A 9,563-nucleotide genomic window follows, 5' to 3' on the forward strand; every position below is an offset into this window, starting at 1 on the left:
GTAAAAACTTACTTCAAAGAAACAGCTTAAAACAATTTCTAAAATGCAGAAATTCCATTTATTATACTGAGAATACCAACTGCAAGAAGTTTTGCAATGCATTCTCTTCACTCTAAGTACAATACAGTACACTGTTCTCCACAATAAGTTACATAAAGGCAAATTTTATGTACACATAAAAAGGATCAGTGCCCAGAACTATTTGCACAGCATGTCTGCTATTCAGAAATCAACCATTTAAATCTTTAATTGCCTTCAGAATTCTTGAAGCAAACTGAATTAATAAACAGATTTTAATTACCTGGTTTGAGAAGGGTTTTCGACTCATTTTTAAATTCAGTTGGAGACCATGCAAATGGTTTAACCACTGAATTAGCATTCCCAGCATTCATTTTATAAACAAATGTATTAAAAATGAGGCATGCCATATGGTAGAATATAAGACAACACAGAAAAATGACCTGCCTGCATTAAAACTGTTTATGCATCCCAAAATACCCAAAAGGGAAGTAGGGAAATAGTAGTGCCATTGTACAAGGCACTAATGAGACCACAGCATAATTCTGCTTATGCATGCTCAAAAAAACCCCAAAATAATAAAAAAGAAAAACACCCAAAACCCCTAAGACCTCCTCAAACTGAAAAAGTGAAGAATAAGGCTACTAAGACAATCAGTAGAATGGAAAGCATTGTATAAAGACTGTAACGGCACTTGCATTTTTAGCCAGTGAAACAGCTAAGTGTCTGACTGCCTTCAGAAAACACATAAGGAAAATGTCAGAAAGAAAAAACAGGAAGCAAAATGACAATATTAGCAGAATAGCAAATGGGCCTCTAAAAAGTTTATATGGGAATGAAAAGATGGTTCCTCAACTTAAAGGATGAGATGTACAGGCAGGGCCTTTGAATAAGGAGGAGCAGGGCCAAAAATCTTTAAACAAACTAGTTTAAGAGCACAGATCAGCTTATAGAAGTGATTCTGTGATGTAGCATCTACTGTGGGAAAAGACCAGACCCAGGAACACCCAACTGGAACATTCCCAACTGATCTGATCCATCACCGAGCTAAGAAGGTGGTGTCTCTTTTGCAGTGTGAAATTGCATTATATGCCTCAAAATTCCACTTCAAAAGATTTCCATTTCCCCCTCTTTCACATGAATTATTCTGTATTCAACCATGTGAATGTCTGTTCATACGGTAAACGTGGCACCAAGACCTTGCTGTGAAAGCAGCAACCTGAAGAGCTGGCACAGCAACCAGCATGTCCCCATATACCTTTCATGGCGAGATTCTTTTTCACACCTCTCTCTTGTTTCTACAATGGAGTGTGAGCATCGTATCCTCCTAAAGTCACAGTGCAGTGAGCCATACAGAGTGAAAACACTCAAGAAAACACAAAAGATTAATTTAATTCTTAAAATAATGCATATATAATGTACCAGGGGAAAAGTGTTGAGGTGTACATTCCACTGATTTTTCCAGTTGATACTGAAGACACTTTCCTTAAACTACTTACACTTTCCAATTTATTTGAGGTGCTTGAACTTGCAAGATAGGTAGGTAATAGCATATAAGTCAAATAATTTTTCAGAAAACCAATACAAGAATCAACCCCCCCCAAACTCTTCTTCACTGAAAAAGAGAGGCACTGCATTTTTAAGCTGAATTAAGGCTGTAAAATGGTGCTGGTTCATTGTGAATTTGAAGTCATCAAATGTCACGGGGGTGACATTTAACCCACTGCTTCACTGTTAGTCCTGTAAGCCTGCTTACGGAGGTGAGTCTCAATCTCCTCCCTGAAGACCAGCATCCCAAGGTGTGAGTGAGAAGCCTCGTTCATGGCTTTGGACTGGATACACATACGATACTGCTCGGGAGTGAGTTCGTCTGCACAATGTTTCTCGTGCCAGAGGTGAAAGAGACCAGGGACCGGGGTCCTGATCACGATAAGGTCACCGTGCAAGTACTTTCTGTAAAGGTGAACATCCTCACCGCCCCAGCCTTTCACTTCCAAGTCAAAACCCCCTAAAAAACAATATCAGAAAACGTTATTTTGGCACACAGGCTAGACATAATGCAAAAAGAGCAACACTCCTTGTGTAACATATTACTAAATCTGGTAGGGCATACCAGAAATTCTGGAGCAATTAAGTTCGCCATGCCAAAGCATGCCAAATTGAGGGAGAGTAGCTTCAAGCATACTGCATTGTTTGTGGGGGAAAATGCCCAGGACACAGATCATGCACTGCTGGCTTCAGAAAGTCTCTTAGAACAGTGCCCCCAAATCACATTATGCATGACATCCCTTGTGACAGCTGCAGAACACTATAGGCAAACCTCACTGGCTATGCTTTTGGGTTATTTTTAGCAATCATAATGGACTTGAGCAGCTGGAAAATGAAGCAGTCATGCACCATGTGAAAAGCCCTCTCTAAAAATGCCAGCAGTTACTCCATAAGTCAACTCCAAATGCTGGATTAAGAAAAGGAACCTGCTCCACCATTTTAAATTTTCTTGCCTTTCAGGATCATAATGAAAATCAACCCAGACTCTTGCAGAATTTCAAAACTCTAGAATCATGAAGTCTTCATTCAGTATATATACCACGCACATGGCAATATGCCTGCGATGTCTTCAAGGCCAGGCTGGATGAGGCTTTGAGCAACCTGGTCTAGTGGAAGGTGTCCCTGCCCATGGCAGGGGGGTTGGAACTAGATGGTCTTTAAGGTCCCTTGCAACCCAAACCATTCTGTGATTCTATGATTCAAAACCAGCTTGCAGTCGGGCCATTATACAGCACACAGAGCTATATCATTACACCTTCTGGCAGACTATCAGACCGTCTTCCAAATTCAAGTACACCAAGCTGCTGTCAGTTTTAGCAGCACACCACAAGAGGGTGCCCCAGCCTGCTTCTAAAGCCTCCAACAACTATCTTCTACTACTTCAGGCTACCTAACAGAAAATGTGAATGCTTCTTGTCTATGTTAGTGGTCTACTTGAGGGGTGCGTTTCTTAAATTTCATTAGTTTCCTTTGGAAAGTCACAAAGTACAAAAAAATTAAAAAAAAAAAAGAATATTTTTATAAGTTCCAGAGTGAAATGTTGCAACAAAACAAAATATTGTGCCTTTTAACAAACACTCATGGAACATCGAAATTTACAAAATCTAATTTATCTCATTGATCAAACTTATGTGACTGCTGGGCATGGGAAAATAGTAAGAAAAATACCCACACTACTTTCCTGTCATTAGTTTAAAACAGAGAATCAGGTTTTCAAAAAAAATTTTTTTTTCTACAGTTTCATCTTACCAACAGTCAGAAAGTCTGTCCGATATTGACAAGTCATCCCAAAGCCAAAATCTCGCCAGAAACCAGAATCCTTCTTGTGCACCTGCAATTTTAAAACAGTGTCATTTTAAGATGCAAAAATACACCGAGGGAAGCATACTGCACTTGGCTCTGTAGGAAGTTAAGGTCTTGCGATCATTTGCTCAGTGCAGGGTATGGCATATAACACTTCCAGCACGTGTGTCATGCACAGATGCGGGCTTCCTAATTACCTGCTGTTCACCCTTAGCCATCCTGTTCCAAATACTTACTCGCATTGAGGTTTCCACATTTACCTTTCTTTCTGTCACACCACCTCGATTTTCTACACATCTGCTCAGGCTAAACAGTAAAATTTGGTAGTCTATTGCCAAATCACCCATTCCCAGTACTCTCATTCCTACACAGTTTCTAAGGCCACTACAATCACTCCCATTCCTACACAGTTTCTAAGGCCACATTTGTCTCTTCCTGTTATGGTATGACAAGAAAAGTAAGTTTTGTGATTGAAGGCAGTAACCATGAAGTTGCTGGATTAAAAAACGTAAACAGCAGAGTTCTCCAACAGGAGCTCACTCCCCCCCTCAGCTGCGACTGCTTGAGGCCGCATGGAAAATCTTCCCTCCTACTCTCAGTAGGATCCTTGCAAACAACGTGGGGGGTGAGAGCTACTACGTTTTTTCTTTTAATAAGGCTGTGTTGCACTCTCTCTCCTCCAAACCTGTATACCTCAGGAGTCCCAGCTACAAACCCCAATTTCATTTATGCAGTTTCTTAAAAGAATCAGGCTGAAAACTGACCATGGCCATTCCACTTTCAGGCAGCAAAGACTCAGAAATACTGTACTTCTTTCTATCTGCTGAGCCCCAAATTATCCTTAAACCTATCCTCTTGAATGTTTGCTGGGTTTATTTGGTTATTTTGACTGCAAGCTTCCCTAGAATCAGTGCGTCTCATTCCAAAAGCATGACGACATTAGCAGCGTAACAGCCCATGGTCCTGGCAGATGTTGGATGGCAAAGGTAAAGAATCCATCTGCACAGAGTATAGCTGTCCACAGCATGTAAAAAGCAACTGACCCAACAACTTAGCTCACCTCAAACTACATGGCACACTTCCTGCAACTACCATTTGATATGAGCAAAGAGTCGATACGGAGGGAAGCTTACCAAGCACTGTTCATAGGTTTTTTTTCCTTTCACCACGTCTTTGTTTGGTCTACCCTAAGATGAAAGTTGCTGCCATGTTATGCCACTATCCTCCTAACATACTGGCTTTCCAAGCCAGAATTAAGCAACAGATCAGAACTACCAACTTCATTTCATTAATAGCACTTTTTTTTCTTTAATCTAGGAAGAACTCCAGATTTAAGAATTAGTTTTGTACTGTTTGATAAGTTTTTCTTCCACATGCTTTGCCCATAATGAACAAAAGCCTTTAGATGCACCCTGCCAAAGGTCATAAGATACCCCAAACAGACTATTAAGTTAGACTTAATTTTGGTTTAATACAAAGCACAGCTATTTCTATCCAGAATAATTCACGCTGCTTACCAATTGTTGCTCCACAGGGGGTGGTATATCTTGGTTGGCATAGACAACAGCAGGATTATAAAGGCTGAATACCACAGGATAAAAAACCTTTTTCCCTAGAAGTCAAAAGGTAATTGTTAGTCACTGTGGGCCTCCTTTCTGAAGGCAAGAGAAAACCAGAAACACTATGTGAAACATTAGCTACTAGCCGTCTAGTGAAAACAAGTAAATATAGGGTCTAACTGCCAGATTTTCCCATTTAGGTAGCCTGTAACATCTAGTGAGGCATAGCTCACAGGATTAAAAGAAGTACCTACACATATTTATATGAACTCTATAGGTATATATTTATATATAGCTATACATACTTTTACACATATTAATTATTGTATGTATATATCACAATATCGCATTAGATGACAGTGGAAAATCCCTGCAATAATGGTGTGCATTAAAACTAAAAAAAAAAAAAAAAAACAAAAAAAAACAAACCAAAACCAAACCTGAGTCCAACTAACAAACTTGCATAGCTTGAGTTTTATGAGCATGCCTCTTTCCACAAGCATTGAAAAGTGTGTACATCCAGGATGTCCTGCAAGGGCTTTAAGCATCATAAGTATCCTGATTATGCTGTGACACCAGTTCTGTGCCTATTACAGAAGCCAGATAAATGTTTTTCAAGGCTCTCTTGCATCACTAGTGGTGCAAAGGTATCGACAACAGCCCACGAGAATACTCAGTACCCTGATTTGGGTATGAACTCTGAACATGAGAAGTGTTTTCAGATCTCGCTTGAAGCAAAGGTGACAAACTCTCAGGATGAATTGCCAAGCTCTCTAACTCCCTTCCTTGTGAAAGCTCACAAGACTCTCCTCTCCAGAGTTTTTCCAATTTTCTATATAACTTGTTTCATGAAGTGCTGAGACAGACAAAAATGAAATAAAAGGCAAGAAATAGAATCCAAATATCTGGCTTATAGCAGAGTTTCTTGCCTGTTTATTATGTGAAGAAAAAGAACCCATTCATTCCAAACTGACATTTGGAGAAAACGTTTTCTGGCTGAAACAAATCTGGAATAAGAGTAAGCATAAAAAACCCTAACCCTAACAAATGTTTGACAGGAGGAGTCTTAACTAGCATGCTTCTTAACTCAAGAAAGCTTTATCCTTCTTGGCAGAAGCTTGTAGATTAAGCAAGCTTCATACAAACCTGAGGAAAAAAAAAAATGAACCTGGTCAGAAAATTTTGGAGTTTGGGATGCAGAAGTGGAACATTAGCCCTGTCTCTGTATGGAGTACATTGTGAAGCTCTAATGAAAGTCATTTTTATGTAATGGGTCTTGGCCATACAAGTGTGAGAAGACAAACCAAACTTGTTAGAGACTTCAGTATAACAGAAGACATCTTCCACCTTAAGAGATGCATTAAGTAGTTACACAAATTTACATGCAGTCTAACTAGTAAATTAATTAAAATGTCTGGATTTCTTTTAGACACCCACATCTTAAAAAAAAATGTCAAAATTGCACTTATTGTAGAAAAAGACAAAGTGTTCTTAAAACCAGCTACGCTAAGGCAAAATTTATTTCTCAGTCTAAATACTATTGTCTTTTGTGCACAGCTCCATCAAGTTAGTTTTCTATGTGCTCAACACAGGTCAGCTTAAACCAAATAAAACAAGACTGGGTTACAGCAACTGTGAAGGAACGTACCAGGCTCAGCATTCAAGCGACAACTGTTGAGGAACTCGGCTGTGAAGTAAACATCAACATCACAGAAGAACATCAGGACCTCGCCCTTCTCCCAGGCTCTGGCACCCATGTCAAGCCCCCGGCCTCGGTTAAATTCCTCATTCAGAGACACGAGCGTGTAATTGTGGAAGTTAGTTTCTCTAGAAGAAAAACAGAGCCAAAACCAAAATAAATTTGTGTGGGGGGCGGAAGGGACCATTTATACTTTTTCAGCATTTTACAGTAATTTTAATTCCGGAAATTTTTAAAAAAGTTATATCATCAAGATGAGGGGGAAAAAAAAAAAATCTGTTCCACTTAGTTATGCTATTTTAAATGTCAGAGATTAGACACTGTAAAAAAAATGGACCTCGGTCTTACTTCATAACTTCACTCAGCATTTAATTGTTCAGACACATTTAAAAGGCCTTTTGGCAACTGACATGAATTACAGTGTTCCCTGAAATTACAACCCATCCAAACCCCGTTCCCACAAAGTAAGAAATCCTGACTAACAAAGCAATACTTCTGTCCTCACTACGTCAGAGGGGAGAGGCAAATGGAAAGCCAGAGTCCTGACCCACCAAACTCATGAGGCAAAAGGCCATGACTGATGACCCAGTCAGTTTGCTCCTCCTCGCTGTTTCGTACCAGTAGCACACATGACTCTACTCATCGCAGAAGAGAGAAGAAGTAGCAAAGGGAGATTGGAAATACACATGGGGAATATCTTCAGGCAAAGTTAAGTATCTACTTTGGAGACACTTCAGAGGTCTGTGCTTGCAGAGAACAACATGGAGATCCTCAACAGTAGCACCACTAAGATAAAGAACCAGATCAATGCCCAGTGAGTTTGCAGCACTGAATCTGACTCCCTGTCATGAGGAGGATGTCTCACTGGGAGCATGGCATGCAGCACAGAAGCCTCAGAAACAGAGATGGCCAGCACTTGGCAAGCTGGATGCCAGGGAGGCTCTGTGAGAGGACGGCAGAACCACTCTTCCCTTCCTCGAGGATGTCTGTGTGTGCAAGGCCAACTCGCCATCCCATTTTAAGGCAGCGACACAGCAGCCTGTGCCTAATACACTTCATCGAGCAGAGCCTTGGCCTGCGCTGAAGTGGGGACAGAGGGGAGCCCAGTTCACTCTTGGCTAACAAGGGCAACAGGCTCCCAGCTCAGAGATGACAAGTGCTCAGGCAGAGGAGCAGCCCCTTAGCTACAGGCTAGCAGACACTGTTTCCTGTCCAACCCCTTGGACATAAATAAATTCAACATTTGGAAATTTTAAATCCATACTATTGTCATGCTATTTGCTGAGACAGTGTTTAAAGTTGTTTTATAGCACAGGGTAAGTATGGGCTCCGTGACCTAGAGGATAGAGGGCAAAGCTTAACTTCTCCCACTCAGCAGCCCACCAGCCTGCTTTGACTACATTTCTCATACCTACCATTAAATAAAATTGATTCTCCAGTGAACAAACTACCTAAAAGTACATCCCAGTTCCAAAGAACTTTAATTCTGATCAATCTGTTAGCATGACTGAACATTCACTGCAAAACTCACCCCTGTTGTTTTTTGGACTGCCAGATAAAAAACTCAAATTCACTGCTGTTAGGTCTTTTTAGGCCTATAACTTGATTTTTAGTAGTCTTCAGGAGACTTTTGCAACTTAAGCTGCAAAATGCCAATCAAAAAATAGTATACTGTAAATAAAGCCTACTTTTCCTATTAACCTGCAATCGACTACAAAATTACTCGTTATTATTTCATCCTTTTTTAAACCACATTTTAAGTGCCAATCAATACAGTTTGTATTGACTGACAGTGGATCAACACACTTACCGAGCTACGGATTCTAGGATGCTTTTTACTTCTGATAGCCCATCTTGTCCAAAATACACCACTGTGAGGTGAACACGCTTATCCTGATGAATACACACATCCCTAAAACCCAAACATAAGCTGATATTAATAATTACTTGTAACACAACAGAAGTTTCAGGTACTTAAAAGCTATTGCATTTAAAGGTATTAGCAGATTTAAGTATTCTGGTTAGATTTCAACTAGCTTCTAAAGAAAAAAAATGGAAAGATGCTTTCCCTCTTCTTTCCCCATCCTTCCCATCTGAATCAGAATTTTCCAATACTGCGTGTCTCATTCCAACACCTTATTTTATAAACAGAAGCTGAAAAATTGCTCTAAATACAGAAATTACATTCAAGAGCATTTGTGCCCAGGTTCACAGTGGCCCTGGCATTCCATCTAAAAGGGGTTTTGCTGCAGTTTCAGAATCTCTTAAGTCTTTTTAGAAGGAATATTTTCTCCACAATAGGTTAAAATACAACATCCTAAGGCAGTTGCACACAATGTTGGAATCATTAGTTCTGTTGTAAATTCACCAGAGCAGAAATTAATTTTGAAAACGAAACAGAACACTGAAAATCAGCAATACAGCTTACTCTACGGTCTCATGCACCTACCTAAAGTTTTGCATAAATTGTGCAAATGCCTCAGTTCTTCCAGCAAGAGGGACAATAATATTAATGATTGATCTAGAAATATCGACCGTTTCACTCTTCACTTTCATGAGGGGTCCAAAAGGTCGGAACAAGGTGACATGTCTGTATTCCATGCCATCCATCTTCTTATAAAACAGCTCATACTGTGTCCCCTTATCTCTTTCTGTACGATAGTAACCTGGAGAATAAGTCACACAAGTAATTTGTAAAGTCAAAGATCCCAAGCAATTTTATTTCAGAAACACTGTTTTTCCTAAGAACTATGAAGAAATTAAAAATAGAGCTTTTGGGGGAAAGCTTCTGGGGTTTTCCTAAAGACAATAATAACAGAAAAATCCACAAACCATCAATTGTCACAACCACCCTCCTACCTTTCTTAACACAGATCTGAAAAATGATCTTAAACAACCTCCAGCTTCTCCTGCTTCTTAGATCAGTTTTATGGTCC

At 39.9% G+C, this 9,563-nt stretch overlaps 1 protein-coding gene across 1 annotated transcript; it reads right to left on the bottom strand.

The window, feature by feature from the left end:
- Positions 1-1,652: 1,652 nt before the first annotated feature.
- On the bottom strand, positions 1,653-9,293 carry CSGALNACT2 (chondroitin sulfate N-acetylgalactosaminyltransferase 2; the record flags this gene model as incomplete). Its single annotated transcript, XM_010152000.1, has 6 exons — positions 1,653-2,026; positions 3,316-3,397; positions 4,887-4,981; positions 6,577-6,755; positions 8,438-8,539; positions 9,077-9,293. Coding segments are annotated over 6 exons (968 nt in total), but the record flags the coding sequence as incomplete, so codon positions are not given.
- Positions 9,294-9,563: the final 270 nt, after the last annotated feature.

This window comes from Eurypyga helias, unplaced genomic scaffold (assembly GCF_000690775.1).
Source record: "Eurypyga helias isolate BGI_N326 unplaced genomic scaffold, ASM69077v1 scaffold8420, whole genome shotgun sequence".
In the NCBI taxonomy this organism is placed as follows: domain Eukaryota; kingdom Metazoa; phylum Chordata; class Aves; order Eurypygiformes; family Eurypygidae; genus Eurypyga; species Eurypyga helias.